The sequence below is a fragment of the Epinephelus moara genome, chromosome 11 (genome assembly GCF_006386435.1).
Source record: "Epinephelus moara isolate mb chromosome 11, YSFRI_EMoa_1.0, whole genome shotgun sequence".
Taxonomy (NCBI): Eukaryota; Metazoa; Chordata; class Actinopteri; order Perciformes; family Serranidae; genus Epinephelus; species Epinephelus moara.
The window spans coordinates 19,193,259-19,217,602 of NC_065516.1; the positions used below are offsets into that span (position 1 = coordinate 19,193,259).

Below are 24,344 nucleotides of genomic sequence, written 5' to 3' on the forward strand. Positions count from 1 at the left end.
TACCGTCCCCATTTTAGGTCCCCCCTCTGTTGGGGTACCTAGCACACAGATCTGGTGCTAAAAGGTGGAGCTGTGAACACTGCAGTCTGTTGATTGGTCAATAGAGGACAGTCACTCTGCTCAGGGCTGAGTTGTGGCTGGTTTTGAGGCTCATGTAACCACTGTTCATACTGTGGAGTTTACATACATTAGTTACACTTTGGGTATGGTACCTCTGGAACCAAAATTAACGCTTCACACATCGTACCTAGACCCTGGCGTTTCCACAGCAAACAGTACTCTTAAATGTGGGCGGGGTTGTCGTCACTCACTGCTCCGTCCAGCACTCACTGTATTTCCTCATTACCAGTGACACAGATGGAAGTCTGTACCTCATTTATGGTCCACAGAACGAGGCTGCATGCCGACATTTTCAGAACAAAATAAAACAGGCTGCAGTGAGAGCATCTCTCCATGATTCCCATCATCATGTCATGCATTAAGAAACATTAAAAGATGACGTTCCACCTTAAAAGTCGCCGGCAGTCGGCCCAGTGAATTCTTTTTTCTCCGACTCCAGCTGCTGCAAGAACCAGCAAAACATCCTTTCATTTTATAGTTACAGTTTACTAATAAAACTCTCCACAGTATGAACAGTGGTTACATGAGCCTCAAAACCAGCCACAACTCAGACAACTATACTATACTGCTCAGTGGAAACAGGGACTTAAGCAGACTTAGGGTCTAGGTACCATGTCTGAAGGGGTTACTTTTGGTTCCAAAGGTACCATACCGGAGGTGTGTAATAGAAATGGGGCTATAGGTGTTGTTACAACCATACCCAGTCTCCCCTATACAAAACAAACAAAAAATACTCAGGTGGATGAATCACAACCTCTGACCCATTAGGTGATAGATAACCTGCCAAAATTGTTTTTTCAAAACTGGATTTGGAATTCTAACCCTTGCTCGAGAATGAATAATCCACTTGTTGACAAGAGGACTACAGAGAGGGTTTAAACCCTGTCAGAGTTTCACCTACGCCTTTATTTGTTTAGAGGGGTTTGCTGCGTAGCAGAAATGACTGTTAAATGAGGAAGCACGAGTACATAGAAAAGCCTATAGAGCTGTTCAGTTTGAGCGTGACTCATCTTTCATCTTCAAAATGTTCAGAAAATGGAAACCACAAGTTTATCATAACTTCTTCCAGCCTCAAAAAGTCAGCAAATTCCTGTCAATCCACAAATGTTAAACACACGACGCTGAGTTGCCACATCCAAACACAGTCACGCCCCGGACTAAACCACAGTCTCTGTAAAGAGGGAGAGCAGGGAGATGTATTAAACTATATTTCAAAAATATTCATTCCTGATACTTTAAACGGTTTACTTTATGAATGAAAAAGTGGTTTAAACAGTTGTTTACATCTCAAATACGTTTTTTGTTGTTGTAGTCGATGTGTGACATCGTTTCAAAAAACACTCCCCCCCTGCTGATGGTATAATCCAACATCCAGAGTCATATGATCCTCTGACTCAAATTGAACGCCTCGAGACGGAAGCAGTGTCAGTTTCATTTGTTTTCTCGCTATATTTCTCGACTAAAAACTATCACAATGCCTATGCTATGTGGAGGGACTGGCCCGGCAGCCGATGCCACCGAAGAAATCCAGAAGCTGTGTGATGAGGTAAGTAGAGAGAGAAGGAACATTATTATTACACTTGGACTTTCTTACCTCAAAACTATACACACCGTGAACAGAGCCTGTGTCTCATTGATGCTGTCTTGTTATTGTTACTCAGGTAAAGCCCAGTGCGGAGGCAAAAGCAGGGAAGGCTTATGAAATTTTCACAGCCAAGAGCTACACGAGTCAAGTTGTGGCTGGGACCAACTACTTCATCAAGGTAATTGTTAATTAAATAAATAAAAAAACACTTGGCCAACCTACGGAGGCCCCGAAGTCCTAATAAATTAACCGGAAATGACTATTACTCCACTATTACACACACACACTGTATTAACTGTATTGACAAGTGTATTGAAAAGGCTTAAAATACTTTTAAAACACTAAAATCTTACACTGTTTCACATCTAAAGGTAATGTGAGTTCTTAGTCACAGATTTTAAGATTTTGCAAAGACTGCAGGGTCACTGTTTGCAAGACTGCAAGTTTAAATCCCATCCTGTTCCTAGCTGAAAATATTTCGCCAAACATCTTTTAGGAATTTGACATTAACAAATCCTTATGTGTCTGCAAATTCATATGTCGCATAGCACCCAACTCTGGAAACACATGATAAAAGGCGTCATATGTCGACAGTATTCTTGTCAATTCAGCATCAATATGATCCATAAAGAAACTGTATTTGCATACAAACTTGAGCCATACTGGCTTCCATTGGCCAGCTGTGCTATGTTACTGGGAGAAGGCTATGGGAATGAAAGGCGAATTGTTTCCAAAATTAAGATTCTCACTAAAGTAAGTGCTGGTTGGTGGGTCAGATACACACTAAATTAAACACACAAGTCCAACAGTCTCTCCTCCTTTTCCACAGCACAAGAGAACTTGTACATGTTCTTGCGCCTCTCTGAGTTGCCCACGTTTACTGTCAACCCACTTTGCAGCATCATTTTTGGTGCTGGAGTGCAGCTATTGGTTGTTGACAATGTACACGTCATTGAACTTCTGTATTTGCATCAGTCAAGACCAAAAACGAAAGACAAATATCACCTAAAACTTCACTTTTGCTTCCTTGCAGGTTCATGTTGGAGGAGACGAACATGTTCACCTCCGTGTTTTCAAACCACTGCCATGTAATGAAGGAGGACCTGAGCTGAGTGATATGCAGCACAATAAGACCCACAAAGACCCTGTTGTGTACTTCTAATTGGATCCCCACCCAAAAGAAACGTTGGTGTCTACAGACTGCCATTTAATTCAAATCAGCTTTATCAGATTATCCTGGTTCATTTTGTAACATAACGCTAAATGCAGTTCCCATTCCTGTCATGTAATAACATACTGTACCATACTGTAGATCATGGTTTAAGGAGTCAAACTGGAACGTTTTTTGTTTAGGGTGACTTAATAAATGAATCTGGTTTGTTGTAAGAACGAGTGTTGCTTTTCTTTCTGTGGTATGTGATTTGTGAAATAGCTGCAGGCGAGGGGCGTGTACTGTAGCCTCAGCTCACACACAGTGTGAAGAACAAAAAGGGTTGGACAAAAGCAAAGAAGACAAACTGAAGTCTGTAAGATGTTTCAAATGCTACATGGCAGCTGTTGGCAGTGCTCCAGGTTCTTGATTGATTATGTGGATCCTACGATAACACTGTCCCTACTCAAGCTGCAGTGTGCTTTGTGTTATATGTGTGGAAAATCAGGAACCACACTCTGATAAAGTATTTTACATAGATTATAGGAAACCAACTCACGATTATTTTCTGAATTTGAACACACATCTGTTGAGGCACAGATGTGTGTAATGATGTTTTTTCACCAGGGATAAATTGCATACTTGAATACTTTTAACCACTTTGTGCAGTTAAACATAATTCAATCACACAGAACTTAACGTTAAATTCTAACGGAGAAACACAGGCTGGTTTTAGATGTTGCACCACAGTTCCAGAAATCCTTAATGGACCAGGATTAAAACCCAGAACTTATGGTGGAAAAGGGGGTTTAGTGTAAACATTACAGAACATATGTGTGGAATTAAATGTCTTCCAACCTAAAGGTCACTTTAAATATACATTTAATGTATATAATGGATTTAAAGAGGTTGAAATATGAATTCAAGCCCTGCTGCTCTTGAGCTGATCCCTTCTATATATCCATGAAATGTAAAGCTACATTATTCAGGGTGTGGGGCCACACCTTAAAATGGGAAGTGTGTAGTTGTGGCTTGGAAGTGAAGTTGAAGGGGTGTGATTTTATAGATGAGAGCGGCTGCTGTGGAGGAGGATTTTATTGCCATGTTTGGATTTTATACCACATAACCCATCAGTAAAGTACAAAAATAATCACAATGGCAAACATTTTACATATATGACAAGTGACATATAGTCAGCCTTTTGTAGCCAGATCACAATAAGATAACATGTATTCTTATTTGACATCAAAAACTGTATCACTCAAGAGCACATTTAAGTAGTTACATTATGAATTGTTTAAAGACCTCAGGCTTCATTCGGGCTGGTGAAAAATGACGACATGTTAAACTGTATCTTAAACAAATGTATTTTTTACACAGGCACTTTCCCATGAAGCACACCCAAACCTTAAGACATCTGCATGAGTCACATGTGTGTTTTAGATTGAACAAGAACACACTGGGTGAACTAAGCACATGTTTATGAATCACACCCACTGCACAGGAGGTGAACCCTGAACTCGATGATGAGGAACGTTACAGCAGTTAATCACTGAATGAACTCATGACAAATATGAAGTTTTAATCCACAATTAATTACAAGTTCACTTTTTCATATTCTAAATTGTATTGTTTTTATTATCTTTTTATACATTTCCTTTAAAGGTGTATCTCCCAACCTCTTTATGAACCCCTGCTCACTGGTCTATAATTATTCTGCTATAGGCTACATACTCAACACACATGTAAAAATACACAATTACATTTATATTCTGCACCCAAGTGCTCTTACACAATCTTAACTGTGGACCTTTCTGGCTAAATTGTCCCTGCAAATTTCTGCCTCTATTTTCTGATGATTCTTTCAGTGCTTATGCCACAATGATTAAATTAGAAGTCATTTAAATTAAATGATCTCAGCCCTGATAATGTGATCAAACAACCGCAAACAACATTTGGTGCTTTAGCTCAACCCGAATCAGGTTGTGTGTCAGCAGTATTTGTGTATCTCTGGACTTCACACGTCAGTCACATCTTTGTCAGTATCATCTTGTGACTACAGTTCCTCTTTGTTAATCACATGCTGCATGATTTTGGTTCCTATTAACAAATGAAATAAATGAATAAGATACTTGATGCTTGGCTCTGCAGTTCTTTGTAGCCTTTGTAGCTCTAATGTTACTTTGAAAGCTAATTTGATTAAGTCACTTTTGTTTTTAAAGGTGACACAATTTCTTGAGACTCCTGCTCCATTAAGTGTCTACATAATGTTTTTCCCCCTGTAGGATACTGACAAATTACATATGGGAGGAAATAATGATTGTGTAGCCTACTGAATATATAAAAGGAAGAAATATTCTGACACACAAAGTTGGGCCTCTCCTGCCAAGCAGCTGTGTCCATAACACTGTGACAATGGAAAATTCTGACATAGGCATCATTTCCCTTTATTGGCCAAACATATGATCTGACAGCTGTTAAGCTTTGTTGGAGACATACACCCATCAGCCAAAACATTAAAACCATTCGAAATATCCTGTGGAGCGTGACAAAAAGCTCAAGGTGTCGACCTGGCTTCTAAATTTCCCAGGTCCCAATCTGCTCAAGGATTCTTGTGTGGTACCCCAGATGTGCCCCTAATCCAAGGTGGGGCCTCCTTGGATGGGACTTGGCTCTGACCTGTCGAGGCATGGACACAGGATCTCTGCGAGTGTCCTGCAGTGTCTGGCACCAGTGTGTTGGCGGCAGATCCATTTAGTCTAGTGGGTTGTGTCACAGATGCTCATTCAGATTGGGATCTGGGGAGTTTGGAGGCCTTTGTCACATTCCTTGGGCCACTCCTGAGTGATGTTTGCAGTGTGGCATGCTGCTTTTCCTGCTGGGGGACCATTGCCATTAGGGAGTACTGTTTCCATGAGGGGAGTACCTGGTCTGCAATGGTGTTTGAGTGGGTGGAACATGTCAGGTGGTATCCACATGAATGCCAGAACCAAAGGTTTCCCAGCAGAGCAATGCACTGGAACAAAATAATCAAAGTTATTCACTTCACCTGTCAGTGGTTTTAATGTTTCGGCTGATTGGTGTATGTTTGATTTGTGTGAAATGTATTATCCCACCACGCCACTAGGTGGCTTACGTCATGGCTGAGACAAGCCATGATATTTAAGTTCATCCCAGTAAGCACAGGTGTTAGGATGCAAACAGTTTTCGACTGTGCTCAGACTAAAATGTATATGGCTGGATTTGTTGGAAGTTTGTGCATCCACTCCTCACATAGGCTCCTTCTGATTAATTGAAAGGGTCAGTTCGGATTCACCAAAGTCTCACAATAACACAAACAAACTAACTGACTGAAGCAGCAGCAGACCAGCAGCTCTTTCTTCACCAACAAGGTAAAATCATTGTTGATGTCTGATGGAAAAATAGTCTTGCTTATAGTTTATCTCAGTGGCCAATATGGTATGAATTAAAAAAAATGTTATGTACTGCAGCTCAACATACATGTTTTTTGTGACCTTCAACTCATTGCTTTGATGGCTGTAGTTAAACTGATGATGGAGGCCCATCTGACCAGACACAAAGCTGTCAAGTGCTGTATGACCCAAACATCTGAGGAACTGAAGAGAGAGCAAAAAAGGACCAAACTGTAAGTCCTGTTTGTGACACTGGAGGGCTCCAAACACCACCAAGCTGAGACATCTGCAGACAACGTAAACACCACCTCAAGCAATGTAATCTTATCCCAACTTGTCAAACATTGTAAGAAAATATATATATTTGTCAGTGGACTTTGACAGTTGAATATGATGAGTTTCACAAATCTGTTCATCTGAACATCAAAGAATAAAAGCAACAACTGCCAGAAATCTCATTTTCTGTTGCTTCATTTAAAATATTGATTCTCTAAAATAAAACACTCGACTTCCTCCCTCTCAACACTAAATATCCTCACCTGTTAACACACACACAGAACTTCATATAACTGCATCTTAAAGCAATATAATTTATAGTGTGTAATAACTCTGAGATAAAGGAGCTGAGTTTTTTATATCAGACTGCAGCAACTCAGTTAAGAGAGCTTGTTTATGTCAGAAAAGTTTGCAGAGAGGACTCAGTGTGAGTGTATTTCCTCGTTGGGTCAGATTCTATACGCTCCACTCTCATTTAGTAATCTCAGAAGTATGTATGAAATACATTTTCCTCCTCCAGGACACCTGGCAAGTAACTGACAGCAAGAAAATGTTTCCTGGTTTGTGTGATCAGATCATTCCCAACCTTGATGCACTTTGCATTTGATGCCTAAACCTTAGACATGAGTGTTGCTGACCTGAAAGATTTGCTGCCTTTGAACATGATCTAGGCAGCGATAATGTTGCCAAAAGAATTAAAGAATTAAGCAAACAGTTTAATAACATACCAACATTAATTCTAGGTGACAGAGTTGTCAGGACTCACAACATGAGAGAGTGCAAACTCTTTATGTCTGTGTTAACGTTTGTGTGAACTACAGGGATTATTTTTTGTTACCTTTTTAATTCATTTGTAACTATTTCTTCCAGCCAAGACATCTATTTTAGAAATCAGACTTAATAAAAAAAGCAAATGCTGCATATAAGAACCACAAGAAATATATACAGTTTTTAAAATGCTTTAATCTTTATTGATTCATGAGAAGGCAGTGCATTGAACTCTTTGTTCCCCAACATCTATTATCTTTCTCTCTGTGTGTCAATACATTCAAAACCAAAGTCAAATCATTTCAGAATAAAGAAGCAGAGCATTTTAACATGAGACTGCAGCCTGTAAGTGTTTAACTGTTGAAACAGGTTGTGTGATCAGATTTTAAAAGGCACGAGGGGGTCGTCTTTGGTCTTGTGCTGCTCGACACCGCTCAGTATGTCCACTTCCTGCGGCACACAGCGGAGAAGCCAAATGAACTGGATGACTCTCAGATGAATATAGTCTGCTCCTCCAACATGGACCTGCATGAGAGAGGATAACTGCAAGTCAAAAGAAATATATTCATCTGGATCTTGTGTTGCTGAACAGTGAAGATCTTCTGCCATCACAGATCTGGTGTTTACTGTCCTGCCATGAATTTGACATGACATTAGGTTCAACTGGATGTCACAATTAATTCAGCTTGTATATCACTGACAGAGACACACCTGAGTGCTTCACACTTTGTTTTTTCATATATCACAAAATTATTTACCTTGATGAGGAAGAGTTCCTTTCCCACATTCTCACGGTATTTAACTGCTTTGAATTCCCCATAGTTCTTGCCTGTCTGTTTCTCCACTTGGCCCTTCACCTGTGTGTGAATGGAATAAAACATGATATAAATCCAGACTGAAATACAGACCAGAGAGTTGTGTGCGGAGGTTGTGAACAATAAAGGTAGATTGAAGCTCACCTGATCACAAATCCTCTGAGTTTCCTCAGTGGCGTCCTTTGTCTCACTCCACTCAAGCTTGTCATGATGGTGAGCCATCGTCACAGAGTCCATTGAAGTTAACAGAGAAGTCAGCTGTCTGCTTTTATGCGTCTCAAGAGTTTGAACTGTACCCTGGGTGTGTTGGTTGTTGATGTTCTGGGACACTGTGTCACGTTCTGCCTGTTACATGCATCTTCTTTCAAAATACACTTCTGTTTACATACTGTCTCTTTCAAAATAAACACACTACATCGGCACAACACTGCATATTGATGTTTTTTTTTCCTCCAACAACTAATGCACGTGGTTGGGTTCAGGCAACAAAAACACATGGTTAGGTTTTGGAAAAAAGTTTTGGACGGGAATGCTGCTGTCCAAGGTGAAAGTTGGTGTTTGTTGGACCAATCCATTTTATAGCAATGTCAGTGTGATCATGTTAGCATGGTGATGTTACATTCAGCTCTAAGCACCACTGTGCCTCTGTATATCCTCACAAGGCTGTTAGCAGGCTGCAGACTCTTGAAATTGTTAGTGTAGTTTGGTTGGCTGTTTTTTATGCTGTGTCTCCAATCACATACTTCTGTTAGTACACTTCCAGGTAGCATACTATGTGCACTGTACTTATTGGCGTAGTGCGCAAATTTCGACAGGGTAGTGTTGTCTCAAACCAAACACAGCCGTTGTGCACTCACCGGAAATGACGACTGCAAATTAGCTAGTTAGCAAACTAGCATTAGGATTCGCGTTATTGTTCGCAATACCAAATCATTACAGACTGCTAAATTAATCCAACAATATACTGCTGGCTTATACCTGACAACAGTATAGTGGTGCTTAGTGCAATAAACACATGTATGGACAATGAACAATGGACAAAAATGACCCTGATGCACTATGTCACTTTACACATATCCACACCTTTTATCTTGTCTATTTTTACAGTTTTAATTTTATACTTGTTTTTAAGATCTATACACACTTGCTTTCAGAATCTGTGTTGTGCGATTGTGTCTGTATTGTCGTGTCTTGTATGTGGAGCCACGTCGAAGATTTTCTGTTACGACAGACAATAAAGTTTTCTGAATCTGAATCTGAATCTGAATGTATTTGTACAATGCAGCGACATTCACGGTTGCACAGTCCTCGGCCGCCATTTCCTGTTTGAAAAGTGGTCCCTCCCCTTCCGCTACATAGCCAAGATGGCGACCATTGAAGGCGAGAAGTGTCCATAGTTCCACACTCAACTTCTTGACCATTGTGAGTGCACCATCCGGGTACTCATAGTGCACTGCATTTTTCCATACTTGTCAGTGTGAATGCACTTATGCACTCAAAATATTAAGTGTAAGTACAGAAGTAGGCGATTTGAGACACAGCATTAGTTTTAAAAAGGGTATTTTCTCAAGGGTCTGGATCTCCCATCTGCCCAGTCTACTGTTCTTTTCTGTCTTTAGCTGGAACTGGATTGAAGGAGGGATGTTTGGGGCCTGGTCAAGCTGGGGCTTAGCTTTCTGAGCATCCACTCCTATTGAACGGTTGAGTGCTGATTGCTGTGTTAGCACCTTGCACTTTACCTTTAGTTTTGTCTGTCTGTGTGTGCATGCAACTTTTGTGTTGGACTGAATGGGTTTTCCCCTTAATTTCCCCAGCTTGTTAGGGAAGTGATCTTACTTCCTGACTAGCGGTTCTGATCATACACAGAGCCCCTCTTGTATGTTTGGCTGTAGCTGTGTTTCCTTGTTTGTCTAATCAGAACTCACACAAGGAAGTTAAACATGCTTAGAGCTCTCTCCTGCATAGAGCTCTGTCTCACCTGGAGAAGCCTGGAAGCTCTGTGAGAATCATATTCTATGACTTCTCCAGCGCTTTCAACACCATACAGTCAGCGCTTCTGAGGGACAAACTGGAGCACATAGGGGTGGCTAATCACCTCACATCCTGGATCCTGGACTACCTCACGGACCGGCCACAGTATGTCAGTACGGGGGCCCCGCAGGGGACGGTGCTGGCACCGTACCTCTTCACCCTCTACACTGCAGACTTTTCATACAACACCCCCACCTGTCATCTGCAGAAGTTCTCTGACGACTCTGCCATAGTCGGCCTCATTACAGATGGGGACGACAGGGAGTACAGAGAACTGAACCAGGACTTTGTGGACTGGTGCCTGAGGAACCACCTCCAGATCAACGCAGGGAAAACCAAAAAGCTGGTGGTGGATTTCCTCAGGCGCAGACTCCTCCCCCCAACGCTGGTGAACATCCAGTGAAAGGACATTGAGATGGTGACATCTTATGGGTGTTCATCTTAACAATAAACTGGACTGGACTGAGCACATAACAGCACTATACAGGAAAGGCCAAAGCAGACTACCTGCTGAGGCGGCTCAGGTCTTTTGGAGTGCAGGGGGCGCTCCTGAAGACCTTTGACACTGTGGTGGCATCAGCCATCTTTTACGGAGTGGTCTGCTGGGGCAGCAGCGTCTTGGCTGCAGATAGGAAGAGACTGGACAAGCTGATCAAGATGGCCAGCTCTGTCCTGAGATGCTCTCTGGACTCTGTGCAGGTGGTGGGAGAAAGGAGGATGACAGTCAAGCTGTCATCTCTGAGGACTAACGACTCCCACCCCCTGCAGGAGGAGATAAAAGCTCTGGAGAGCTCCACCCAAAATGTGTGAAGGAACGCTATCGCAGGTCCTTCCTGCCTGCTGCTGTCAGGCTACATAACCAGCACTGCTCGCAGTAAATTGCACCATGGACACTTTAGGGACACCATAATAAGCATAACTGTCCCCCTTGTTGTTGTTTATTTGCACATACAATTTTCACTTTGCACTAAATATGTTCACTTTAATCCATTGCTCATTTTTTATCCACTGCTCATTATTATAATAATTATTATTTATTGCTATCTCTTGTATTTTTTGTACTGTTTTTGCATGCCTAGTTTCTTAAGTTTTTATTTTGAAATCTTTAATCTGACTCTTTCCCCTTAACTGCTGTAACACTGGAATTTCTCAATTGTGGGATCAATAAAGGTGTATCTTATCTTATCTCTTATCTTGCAAATGCTTGTGTGAACTAATCTGATTTATTCTTCTTTGTTGCTGCTTTATTCGGGAATGTTTTCAGACTGAACTTAATGTGAGTGTATTTCCCTGTAGGTTACTTTCTGTATGCTCCACACTCATTTAGTAATCTCAGAAGTATGTATAAAAAAACCATTTTCCTCCTCCAGGACACCTGTCAAGTAACTGAGTGCAAGAAAATGTTTCCTGGTTTGTAAACTCACAACATGAGAAGGTAAAAAAATTCTATTAATGTTTATGCAGACAAAAGGGATTTATTTAACCTTTGAATTAATTTGTAACCAGTTCTTCCAGCCAAGACGTCATCTATTTTAGAAATCAGACTTCACAAAAGAAAAGCAAATGCTGCATATAAGAACCACAAGAAATGTATAGATGTCTTTAATGCTTTAATCTTTATTATTTCTTCATAAGGCAGTGCATTCAAATTGCTGCTTTCCATCAGCAAATATCTGTGTAAAATAATTTCATGAAGAAGCAGAGCATTTTAACATGAGACTGCAGCCTGTAAGTGTTTAACTGTTGAAACAGGTTGTGTGATCAGTTGGTGAAAGGTACGAGGGGGGAGTCTTTGGTTTGGTGCTGCTCGACACCGCTCAGCACAGTTTTTCCTCCGTTACATGGAAGTTCTTGGAAGACACTCAAATGAATGTAGTCCGCTCCTCCAACATGAACCTGCAAACAAAGAGAGGAAAATTGTGCGTCTAAACAAACACATTCATCTGGATCTTGTGTTGCTGAACAGTGAAGATCTTCCACCAACAGGTGTTTTCTGTCCTGTCATGACTTTAACATGACATTAGGTTCAACTGGATGTCACAATTAATTCAACATGAATATCACACAAAAACACACATCTGATGATATCACAGTTTTTATTTTTAAATATCACAACATCATTTACCTTGATGATCAAGTTTTCTCCAGCCACAATCTGCATCCTGTATTTCACTGCTGTGTATACCCTGTAGTTCTTGCCTGTCTGTTTCTCCACTGGGCCCTTCACCTGTGTGTGAATGGAATAAAACATGATGTAAATCCAGACTGAAATACAGACCAGAGAGTTGTGTGTGGAGGTTGTGAAGAATAAAGGTAGATTGAAGCTCACCTGATCACAAATCCTCTGAGTTTCCTCAGTGGCGTCCATTGTCTCACTCCATCCTCCGTCCATTGTCACAAGGTCTGTTGAAGTTAACAGAGGAGTCGACTGTCTGCTTCTACGTGTCTCAAGCGTTTATTTTCAGCTGGTTATCACATATATTTATACTGTGTAACCACCCCTGGACTCAGACTGGAAGGTGGCTCTGATACTTGAAGTTGTGGGTGGAGCTACAGTACAGGTGTAGGCACAGCCCACACATGATTGTGGTGAGGAAACCCAGTGTATTACTTTGTGCCATTTAAATGCATCACATGTAGAATTTTTATCAGCATAAGGATAAAAAAACAGCAAGCAAAAAGGTTCATTCTCAGTAAAAACTATTACAAAAAGCCACCTCCAGCTGCTGAAACTCTTTCTGTGTGATCGGGGCCTTTGTCTTCTTATCATGGATGGGCTACTGAACGGGCCTACCAGGGCCTGGGAAGAGCATCAAAATGACAACAAAGAGATCACAAAGAAATGCGAAGGAACTGCAAAGAGACACAAAACGACTACAAAGCGACACAGACTGACCAAAAATAACAACATGACACCCAAAAAACACACAAAATTACTTCAAAGATACACAAATCCACAAAAAGATATATAACGCCCACAAGGAGACGCAAAACCACCACAAAGTCTGAATGTTTGTCTCCCATGAAAGAGACCCAGCTCTTTGTTTTTGCTCTGTTCATAAAAGTTTGCAGGCAAAACTTAGCGTCAGTGTATTTCCTCGTTTGGTTACATTCTGTAGCGCTCCACACTCATTTTGTCATCTCAGAAGTATGTATGAATTTTTTTTTTTTTTTCATATCAAAGGCACCTGTTAAAGGAGCTATATGTAAGAAATCTAAAGCAAATAGTCGTAAAATCCTCCTAATATGTCACAGAGACTAAGGAATAATGTTCATATAACATACTGATGTCACCGGCAACAATAGTACAGCCAGAATATTCGCATTTAAAACACATTTTTACGGTCCGCAAATCATGTTTATGTTTTGAATTTGTGTTTTGGCCTGTTGCGCCACCCACCGCCGTCTACCAGTCACACAGTCAGTAGAGTCTCAGCATCAGTTACAGTTACGACTGAGCTACAGCAGCACGGCAAGCAGCATTAGCAGTGTCCCAGCATTAGCAGCCGGCTTCTCCTCAGCTGTATCCTGGCAGCAGCGTTAGCAGCAGAGAAGCCGGACTTGCTCGAACGGTCTGCTGGAAAGCCGAAGATCAAGGACGCGGCGACGCGGCCCTGCCACGGCAGCCGCCCGTGGGCAAACAAATCAGTCTCCAGCGTGCCGCTGTCCAGCAACCTCGAATCTGTAGGGGAGGGGGGGCGGACACGACTCGCGGCAGTATTTTGAATTTGAGTGCAGTAACCGTTTTGGCCACATTCTTACATACAGCGCCTTTAAGTAACTTGTGATAAGAAAATGTTTCCTGGTTTATGTAATCGCAACAAGAGGATGTTTTTTTGTCATTTGATTTTAGTTTAGTTAGAGTTATTTCCTGAACTTACCAGACTGATCTGACTGTTCTGCTTTTTTGCCTTTACCCACTTAGTCATTATATCCACATTACTGATGATTATTTATCATAAAAAAAATCTCTGTGTAATTATTTTGTGATGGCACCAAGTGACAACCCTAAAATATTGTTGTAATATTGATATCACGGTATTTGATCATAAATATTGTGATATTTGATTTTCCCTGTATCTCGTATGTCTGTGTTAAGTCTTGTGTGACGGGATTTCTTAACGATATTTGTAACCATTTCATTTCATGGTGTCGTCCAGATGCAAAATTCAAAGGTTAATATTGTTTTGATGCCAAATGATGCAGCATGTGGTGACCTGCTGAACTAACACATCCACAGTGGGGCTGATACTGAGTAGTATTCATCTCACACATTAACATTTCATTCAAATGAACAATAACAATATCTGTCTCAACAAAGTCTTTTCCTCATAGTCTCCACTTTCATCTGGACCAAATGATGTTGCATGTAATTAGAAACTCCACATGTAATGAGTTTCACAAATCTGTTCATCTGAACATCAAAAAATAAAAGCAACAACTGCCAGAAATCTCATTGTCTGTTGCTTTATTTAAAATATTGACTCTCTAAAATAAAACACTCAACTTCCTCCCTCTCAACACTGAATATCCTCACCTGTTAACACACACAGAACTTCATATAACTGCATTATCAAGGATTATTACATATAATGTGTAATGACTCTGAGATACGTTTCCTAAAGGATATGCTAGGGTCCTATTTGTAGACTTCAGCGCAACCTTTAATTCTATGAAGCTACATATTCTTTTGAAAAGGCTGTCTCATCTTAATGTCGATAAGGGCCTGATTCTTTGGATCAGAGATTTTCTGTCTTGCCGTCCAGTGTTCTATCACCTTTGCTCTTTTCTTTAAAAGAGCTTAATGCCAGAAAAGTTTGCAGAGAGGGAGAAATTGCAGAAACACTCAACTTCCTCCCTCTCAACACTAAATATCCTCACCTGTTAACACACACAGAACTTCATATAACTGCATTATCAAGGAATATAATTTATAGTGTGTAATAACTCTGAGATAAAGGAGCTGAGCATTTTATATCAGACTGCTGCAACTCAGTTAAGAGAGCTTGTTTATGTCAGAAAAGTTTGCAGAGAGGACTCAGTGTGAGTGTATTTCCTCGTTGGGTCAGATTCTGTACGCTCCACTCTCATTTAGTAATCTCAGAAGTATGTATGAAATTCATTTTGATGTCAAGTAACTGACAGTAAGAAAGTTTCCTGGTTTGTGTGATCAGATCTCATAATATGACATGGTTAAAAATCTTTATGTCTGTGTTTCGGTTTGTATGAACTAAAGGGATTTAGACTATTTACCCTCTGAATGTATTTGTAACCATTTCTTCCATCCAAGACAACATCTATTTTAGAAATCAGACTTTAGAATAAAAAAGCAAATGCTGCACATAAGAACCACAAGAAATAATTATCATTTCTTAATGCTTTAATCTTTTATTATTTCTTTAGAAGGAAATGCATTTAACCTGCTGTTTCCCAACATCAAATATCTTTATCTGTAAGTATTAATACATTTAAAATCAGTGTCAGGTCATTTCAGAATAAAGAAGCAGAACATTTTAACATGAGACTGCAGCCTGTAAGTGTTTAACTGTTGAAACAGGTTGTGTGATCAGTTGGTGAAAGGTACGAGGGGGTAGTCTTTGGTTCTGTGCTGCTCGACACCGCTCAGCACAATCCGATGTCCGTCACAAGAATATACGCGATGGACACTCAGATGATGGTAGTCCTCTCCAACATCAACCTGCAGGAAAAGAGAGGAAAATTGTGCGTCTAAACAAATATACTCATCTGGATCTTGTGTTGCTGAACAGTGAAGATCTTACATTCACAGATGTGTTTAACTGGTGTTTACTGTCCTGCCATGACTTTAATATGACATTAGGTTCAGCTGGATGTCACAATGAATTCAACTTGTATACTTGAATTAATTTTTTGTCAAATATCACAATATTTTTTACCTTGAGGAGGAAGTTCTCTCCAGCCACAACCTGACTCCTGTATTTAATTGCTGTGAATACCACATAGTTCTCCCCAGTGAAAGCCTCCACTTGGTCCTTCGCCTGTGTGTGAATGGAATAAAACATGATGTAAATCCAGACTGAAATACAGACCAGAGAGTTGTGTGTGGAGGTCGTGAAGAATAAAGGTAGATTGAAGCTCACCTGATCACAAATCCACTGAATTTCCTCAGTGGTGTCCATTGTCTCACTCCATCCTCCGGGCTGGTCAGCCATTGTCACAAGGTCTGTTGATGTTAACAGAGGAGTCAAACGTCTGCTGTACGAATCAGAGGAGTTGTATTTTCAGTTGGTTATCAGCGTATTTATATACAGACTGCAAAGTGGCCTTAATGGCCGATGTTCTGGGTGGAGCTACAGTATACAGTATGTGTGGTCAGTGTTGCTCACCCTTCTTGAATTACTCCCTAATTTCAGTTGTCTGTGGTACTTCCCAAAATTGGAGGTTTCAAATTAAACACTTCTGATTGTGTCATGCAGCTGGCAGAAGTTGTCAGCAAAAAAAAGAAGCTCTGCAGTATTATACACACTGGGCGGCAGCAGTTTGTAACGCTGCTGGCAACTACATGGCTTTTTCTTGATTAAACTTATGGAAAGAAACCTAAAAATGAAGTGTTTTACCGACCGTAATTTGGGACTGTATGCAGGTAATGAGCATACACTGTACAAAAAGTGTGTTTTAAAAAGGACGTGCAACAAACGTAAACTGACACACCATTCCTGAACATCCAAAACTGATGCACGGATGGGTACCTGTAGTATGTCATATTTAGACACTTATAGGTCCACTGTCAAAGCAATGGTATTTGATGAGTTAAGATGAGAATGTGTTGAATATAGATATTATAATGCAGGCAGACGCTGATTAGCTTAGCTTAGCCCAGCATAAACACTGGAAACAGTGAGAAACAGCCAGCCTGGTTCTGTCCTTGAGCTAAATCCACCTACACAGTGAAGTCTGTTCGTAAGGTTGCCAGGCAACTAGTAAGGCATCAGGCAGGTGTCAATATTCTCATTTAACTTTTGCAATTTTATGTTCTGTTGACTCTGCCTCTGCTTTGTCTTTCTTGGAGTCTCTGTTGGATTTTGGCCAGACTTCCTGTGTCCTGTACCTTGTTTCAAGTAAAGTCTGGTATTTTTTGGTTCTGTTGTCACACATTAAGATAATGATCCCGTAGATTTATACAGTGAAAACCCAAAACTTCCTTTGAATGAAGTTGAAATCAAACTGACCTCTGTGAACATTTGTGTCCACATAGTTCTGATTAGTCACCATTATTGCATGTTTCAATGGTGCAGTGTGCGTCTCTACTTCAGTCTGTTTACTATAAAACCTAATGAATTTCCATGTCAAAGATGCCCTGTTTAATTTGTCATCTTACCCAGGAAACAAATACACAATGAGGCCCTGCACTCAGCTGTGTTCACAAACCTGTACCACCACAACAATGGCTGACTCTTCACTGAATCCTTCAACTGAGCTTCACCCAAAATGGTTCTGATGTTGCAACTGTACTGACCAAAACTCTCTCCCTAACTGTTGAGTAATTCTAACGAGCGATGTGGAGGAGGATTTCTTGCCTAATCTACATATTTCTGTAGTAATGATGCAAAAAAAGGGAGAGTGAACACAACCTTACACAATATACATACTGAGTGAGGAAGTTGAGTGACCTGCAAGTGCCCCCTGACCTTCTTGTACTTCTGGGATTAAACAAGCTCTCAGACCCAAAATGCAATATTCATTATTTTTTGCTCTGTTTTGGTCTTCACCTACTCTTAATAACAATCCGGTTTGTTATCTGCTAAATGCTCCACTATGTTCATCAGCTACTCACTAACTTGTCTATCAGCTGTTTGGTGCTGACCCGATAGTGAACAATGGTGTAATCACAATCTAAATTACACAATTTGAAACATGCAATTTTTGGGAAGTGTTGCAAGTAATTCACAAAGGATGAGCAACATTGACCACACCTGTACTGTAGCTCCACCCAGATGGGCCAGCTGCTGCTTGCATGTGGGTTGTTAAAAAATAAATAAATTAAAATCACATACAAATGAGATAAATACAACTTTTTAATCTTGCAGTGATCTAACTTTCACCCAGCTGTTGTCTTTGCTCCTTTGACAATCGTTTGTTCACTGTCTTTCAATGAAAACACATTAGTTTCACCTGCGTTGTTCCTACTTGAATGAGACCGTTTCTGGCCAGCCAGCCGCCATTTTCTTTTTTTCAATCACACGTTTCATTACATCACCCACCAACGGGAGCGTTTATAGGTCTGGTGTGGCGCAGTGCTCTCTAGTAGTTGTAGGTTTTCTCCCTCTTGAGCAAAAGAGTTATTGTTCTCTGTTTTCTCTGGTTCTGTAGCACCAATTTCAAAAGTTTCTTTTTTATATGTTTTGCTTGTTTTTCCTTTTGGAAACCTTAATAAGAATATTTTGGAAAAAAAGGTCATCTTCCCCCCCTAAACTGAGAGCCAAACAGGGTGCACAAATGTACTTAAAAAAACAATATAAAGATTCTACCAAAACATTTCTCTCTTTATAAATATGTTTGTCTTCACTTTATTAGCATCTGTCTATGCATATGTAATGTTCAGATGTTGCTTTTCGGTTTACTAAAGGTTTTGTGCTGAAACTACATAATTTCAAACGGATATTCACTCTGAAAGTGTAACATTTAAAATCTATTATTTACTCCATTTTATTCTCTCATTTAATCTGACTCAGTGGCATCTATACTGATGCTTACACTGGTGCAGTAAATCTCCGAAGTGTTACCTTTAACTTTAGACAAGATTTTTCCATATAAGTCTTTAGTTGCAGAGAAATACTCTTAATTTTGGGCATGTCGTTTTCAAGTGGAGGCCTGAGCCAGAGGCCCAGTGAGCAAAGGTTTAAGACTTTTACTCGAGTAATATTTTAATAGGTGACTTTAACTTTTACTGAAGTAATTTTCTGGTGAGATACTGAGGTCTGATACTTCATCCACGACTGATGACAGGAATCAGCTTGTGGCTGGAGAAAACTTCCTCCCAAAGGTGCTCTATTGGATTGAGATCTGGTGACTGTGGAGGCCATTGGAGTACAGTGAACTCATTGTCATGTTCAAGAAACCAGTTTGAGATGATTTGAGCTTTGTGACATGGTGTGTTATCCTGCTGGAAGTAACCATCAGAAGATGGGTACGCTGTGGTCATAAAGGGATGGACACGGTCAGCAACAATAATCAGGTAGGCTGTGGTGTTTAAACCATGCTCAGTTGGCCCAAAGTGTGCCAAGAAAATATCCCCCACACCATTACACCTCCACCAGCAGCCTGAACCGTTGATACAAGGCAGGATGGATCCATGCTTTCATGTTGTTTACACCAAATTCTGACCCTACCATCTGAATGTCGCAGCAGAAATCCAGACTCATCAGACCAGGCAACGTTTTTCCAATCTTCTATTGTCCAGTTTTGGTGAGCCCGTGTCAACTGTAGCCTCAGTTTCCTGTTGTTAGCTGACAGGAGTGGCACCTGGTGTGGTCTTCTGATGCTGTAGCCCATCTGCTTCAAGGTTCCATGTGCTGTTGGTTCAGAGATGGTCTTCTGCAGACCTTGGTTGTAACCAGTGGTTATTTGAGTTACTGTTGCCTTTCTATCATCTTGAACCAGTCTGGCCATTCTCTTCTGACCTCTGGCATCAACAAGGCATTTTCACCCAGAGAACTGCCCCTCACTGGATATTTTCTGTTTTTGGGACCATCCTCTGTAAACCCTAGAGATGTATTTATTTTTCACATGTGCAATTTTTTCCTCTTTTTTCTGCAGGCTCATGTTGGAAGAGAGGACTTGGTGTAGAGCAGCACAAAACCAAAGACGACCCCCTCGTACTTTTCACAAACTGATCACACAACCTGTTTCAACAGTAAAACACTCACAGGCTGCAGTCTCATGTTAAAATGCTCTGCTTCTTTATTCTGAAATCACCTGACATTGATTTCAAATATATTAACACACAGAAATAAAGATATTTGGTGCTAGAAATTGAACGTTATACAGTCTAAAGAAAAAAATCAAGAATAAATCACTGCAACATTTTAATTTCTTACTGATTACAAATAATTTTAAAAAGGTGAATAAATCTTTTAGTTTACACAGGGCCAGATCTACTAAAGGTTTGCGTGTATAAAAACGTGTGCAAACTCATTGCACACGCAAAAAAATTTACAAACTGATTTACTAACAGTGCGCACAAAGGGTTGCGTCTTTCAAAGGCGCAAAATAGCGCGTCTGCATCCAGTTAGTACGTTTGCTGCAATGAATATGCAATATGGGGCGTTTACACGCAATTGTGCGTGTGCTGGGAGGAGAAAATGTAAATACCTTAATTTAGCACACGCAAAGTGATTTATCAAACCTGAAAGCAATTTTCCTCATAAAACTGCGTCTATATTTAACATGTGTCAAAGGGAGGTGCAAACGGTTTGTATGCGTAATTGCGCACACATGGCTGCAGTTATTGTTGCAAGAAGGAGACATCGAAACGATGAAAGAAGACGCAGAGAACGCATTTTTCACCCTCGTGTGAAGCAAGCAACACGGGCTGGAGCAGAATGCCATGCCGGAGGAGAACGAATGAATGAATGAGCTGGCTGGCGCGGTCACTGTTAAGATTACATTCGTTTTTTATTATTAACAAAATGTTTTTTTATTGACCGTATGAATGGTTTTGTTTTCAAATAAATATTTGGAAACGAAAATATATGCTTTGGTGTACTTTTACAGAGTTTTGCAATATGTATAGCCAACTGTATGTATCAAAATGTATAATTTTCAGCAGCGGTCGGAGGTATAAATGCTCAGAAGTCTAGTGTTTTTCATTTTTGTAACTTATACGCTTCAGAAAACATACAAGACACATTTTTAGGAAAAGTCATAGGAAGAGAAGCTTATAGGTTTTATCTAAACAGAGTTATTTGCATTATAAAGACCAAACAGACCGTCGTGGCTAGTGTGACCCAATAAACTGCAAAGTTAAGCAAATCAACATTTATTGAAAAAAAGATGATTGAAATCACGTTCTAGATTCCAAACATTATTATCAAACGATATACTCAGTCTCATTAACGTCTAATTATGTTAAGCCACGCAAAATCATATTAAAGACACATTGTTTCAGTGACAAAATATATTAGGCTATAGCTCTAACATTTATCGTGGCAAGCCAATATAAGAAAATTTAAACGTGACAGTTGAGTGTATTATTTGTGTTTCCTTTTACGCAGGTGAAACTTGCCCGCTGTGGGCACCTCTCCTCCCTCTCCGGTCCCTGGCTGTTGGTCACAGATCTCTTCCCATATAGCGTTCCTTTGTGAGACAGTCAGGTTTCTTTGCTGTAGCTCATTTAAGTGTTTATTGGCCTCATCTAGCAACACCTCTAATTCCATAGGGTCGAATTTCACTTTGCGCTTTCTCTCCAAACTCGCCATGCTGTAAACCATAAAACACGCAAAAACCCTAATTTAAATAGGGTGTCTCCAACACGTTTGCACCTCTTGTCATTTGCGCAAGCACTCTTAGTAAATCACCCGCAAACTGCGGTTCAGCCCAACACGCAAAATTCTAGATTGCGCAGGCAAATTAGTACAAGCAAATTGGGATCTTAGTAGATCCGGCCCACAGACCGTAAAATGGATAGCCTATAGATTTTTTATCTTGTTGTGTCATGAGTTCTGACAACCCTGTCTCCCAGAGCTTGCATTTGTATGTTACTAAAGTGCTTTCTTAATTAAGTTCTTGCAGTAACGTTATTGCTGCATAGATTATGTTTACAGACAACGTTTCTGTCAGGTAACAAAGCATTCATGTACTGCATAGGCTTTAGACAGGGGTGGTTAGGGAGCGTGGCAGGCACACAAAATGCACAACCTTTGCACCAGAACTTTGTGTTCGCAACCAGACCCCTGTTGAATTTAGGCAACAAAAGCACTTTGATTAAAGTTCGGGAAAGATCATGATTTGTGCATCAAGGTTGGGAAAGATCTGATCACACAAACCAGGAAACATTTTCCTCAAAAGACAAATGATTTCAATCACAGAGAACACGCCACATGAAAATGTTCTGTTAACTTTGACAAAAAAGAAATGCAAGCAAGTCGCTTACGATATAGCACTTACGATTACCATGACCTGGATGACTGAGAATCTTCACCGACACTGTGACAGCAGCCTGAGGACTGGTACCAGTCATGGTGGGCAGTGTTTAACCAGCATATTCAGGTGTGTTTTGTTATTGTGAGTTGACATATTGAGGTTGGAGAGATCTGAAGTAGAGTGAGGTGGTGTAGGAAAGGAGAGCGTCATGAAATATACATATAGACAAGGTTGCATGAGGGTGTATAGGTTTTATTTACGAGCAACATCATGAGAACCATGAATGAAGTAGGCTGCTTCATATCATAAGAGATGAAATGGTACCGAGAGTTTCTGGGACTGCGAGACAGTAAAATGTCAGTGGCGTGGGATGTAAACGATACTCTGTAATCTGAAGACAGAACATCTAGAAACATTGAGAACACTATCCAAAAAATCACTGGCATCCAAGACTGAAATTACCTGTAGGTATCACTGAGCTGTTAGCCTGTGTGACATTAGTGTAGAGTATTTTTTCTTCTTTTGTTGGATGATGATGAAACTACTCTGAATATGTCTCATAAAACACTTTAAAGTAACACCAGACTGTTTCTGCTGCTGAGGTAAAGGGTGGACAAGTAGTTAATGACTGATGAGGTCTGTGTGCGGATGCTCTGGAGCAGGTTAGCCGTTCAGCATAAGTTACCATGGTGATTTTTCCTGGTAAAAAGAGAACCAGCCTTGTAAAGATCAGAGTTAACCCTGAAGTTAATTCCTTAACTGCACATCCTGCATCAGAAAGCAGGTTTAGTGTAAACTCTGATTTAGTTAACCCTGAGATGAGGGAAACTACGTTTTCCGTTTCAGAAAGAGAGGTAAACTCTGAGTCAGTTACTATGGTAACTAACAGTGACTGACTTCGTGAACCTAGCCTGCTCAGAGTCAAGTTTCCTGCACAAACCCTGAGTTTCTCTCTGTCCTCTCCTTCTTACAGAAGATGACAGCTAAGGTAACAAATGCGTGGACTAATTCATCTCATCATATCATGACTACTTTCAGTGGATCATAACATATCGTGTCTATGGAATTAATCTGCAGATGCTCTGATTCAAAATAAGACAGCATTTTTCGATGTTTGTCATTTTTGGAGCTATGACAAAGGCCAAAATGTGACCTGCAAGAAACAGGACGGCTTGTTGTTTTTAGCCAAGATGATTTCTGGAAAACTTGCAGCAACTACCGGCCGGTTAAGAGAAGTGATCGGAGTCTGCTGCAGTCCCTCGTTATTTCACTCTTGCTGTCATTTCCTGCTTTATCAGTTCATGTTAGCTGGATGTCACAGCAAAGAGCATGGATACTAAGAGGCGAAGCTCAATAGAACGCCCCATAGCAACAGACTCGCCCATGGTTTCGTCCTGCCGCCGCCATTTTGGACTGTCAGCAGACCGCAGCAGACCCGCTTGCACACAAAAACACACACACACAAACTGAAGTATATCGCTATTAATTATGCTTACAATGCTACTCACCTCGTGATAGCTTGGTCACAGCTGCTTTTTCACGTTTTTGTAAAGCAAAATATAGACTTAAAAAAAAAAAAAAACGAGGAAAAACGGTCGAGATGGCATCTCTACATATTACATCCATATGTAGCAGTAACCAGTTCTGATATAAATGGTCCAAGAGGCCATATATATATATATATATATATATGTATATATATTGATAGATAGATAGATAGATATTTATTTATATTTATATATATGTGTTACCTTCCCTCCAAAACTGGCATATTAAATTGATATTAAAACACTTTAAAACTTACACCTCAGGAGTTTTTAGCTGTCGGGATCCTTCGGGAAACGGTGGAAGGCCAGGTGTGGAGTGTTCCACTGATAGTTGTTGCAGTTAATTGCACTACACTGTTTTTATTTACTTTTCTCTCCTCTCTCCTTGACATCTTGCATGTTGTCTGGGCGCAACAGTCCAAAATGGCGGCAGCGCCCCCTAGTGGCTGTTGGCAAAAATTCAACGGAGCTTCGCCTCTTGGTATCCATGCTCTTTGGTCACAGTTCCCTTGACTTGAT

At 40.4% G+C, this 24,344-nt stretch overlaps 4 protein-coding genes across 5 annotated transcripts; 1 reads left to right on the forward strand and 3 right to left on the reverse strand.

Annotated features, from left to right (window-relative positions):
• The first annotated feature begins 1,500 nt into the window (after positions 1-1,500).
• Positions 1,501-3,094, forward strand: LOC126397638 (cystatin-B-like). The gene is made up of 3 exons (XM_050056547.1): positions 1,501-1,666; positions 1,782-1,883; positions 2,739-3,094. The coding sequence occupies exons 1-3, from the start codon at positions 1,595-1,597 to the stop codon at positions 2,865-2,867; spliced, it is 303 nt and encodes a 100-aa protein (XP_049912504.1). The 5' UTR covers positions 1,501-1,594; the 3' UTR covers positions 2,868-3,094.
• A 4,464-nt stretch (positions 3,095-7,558) lies between these two features.
• Positions 7,559-8,395, reverse strand: LOC126397633 (leukocyte cysteine proteinase inhibitor 1-like). The gene is made up of 3 exons (XM_050056541.1): positions 8,272-8,395; positions 8,071-8,169; positions 7,559-7,837 (listed from the first exon to the last, which is right to left on the reverse strand). Exons 1-3 carry the CDS (start codon positions 8,362-8,364, stop codon positions 7,691-7,693), a joined length of 339 nt encoding a protein of 112 aa, XP_049912498.1. The 5' UTR covers positions 8,365-8,395; the 3' UTR covers positions 7,559-7,690.
• Positions 8,396-11,764: 3,369 nt separating this feature from the next.
• Positions 11,765-12,640, reverse strand: LOC126397639 (cystatin-B-like). The gene is made up of 3 exons (XM_050056548.1): positions 12,488-12,640; positions 12,284-12,385; positions 11,765-12,054 (listed from the first exon to the last, which is right to left on the reverse strand). The coding sequence occupies exons 1-3, from the start codon at positions 12,548-12,550 to the stop codon at positions 11,920-11,922; spliced, it is 300 nt and encodes a 99-aa protein (XP_049912505.1). The 5' UTR covers positions 12,551-12,640; the 3' UTR covers positions 11,765-11,919.
• Positions 12,641-15,537: 2,897 nt separating this feature from the next.
• LOC126397637 (cystatin-A-like) lies at positions 15,538-24,222 on the reverse strand. Of its 2 annotated transcripts, none has more exons than XM_050056546.1 (4): positions 24,083-24,222; positions 16,278-16,360; positions 16,074-16,175; positions 15,538-15,856 (listed from the first exon to the last, which is right to left on the reverse strand). In XM_050056546.1, exons 2-4 carry the CDS (start codon positions 16,347-16,349, stop codon positions 15,725-15,727), a joined length of 306 nt encoding a protein of 101 aa, XP_049912503.1. In that variant the 5' UTR covers positions 16,350-16,360; positions 24,083-24,222; the 3' UTR covers positions 15,538-15,724. The 2 variants fall into 2 exon arrangements, with proteins under 2 accessions (XP_049912503.1, XP_049912502.1); XM_050056545.1 differs by having other exon boundaries at positions 16,278-16,392; positions 24,083-24,173.
• Between the last annotated feature and the right edge of the window lie 122 nt (positions 24,223-24,344).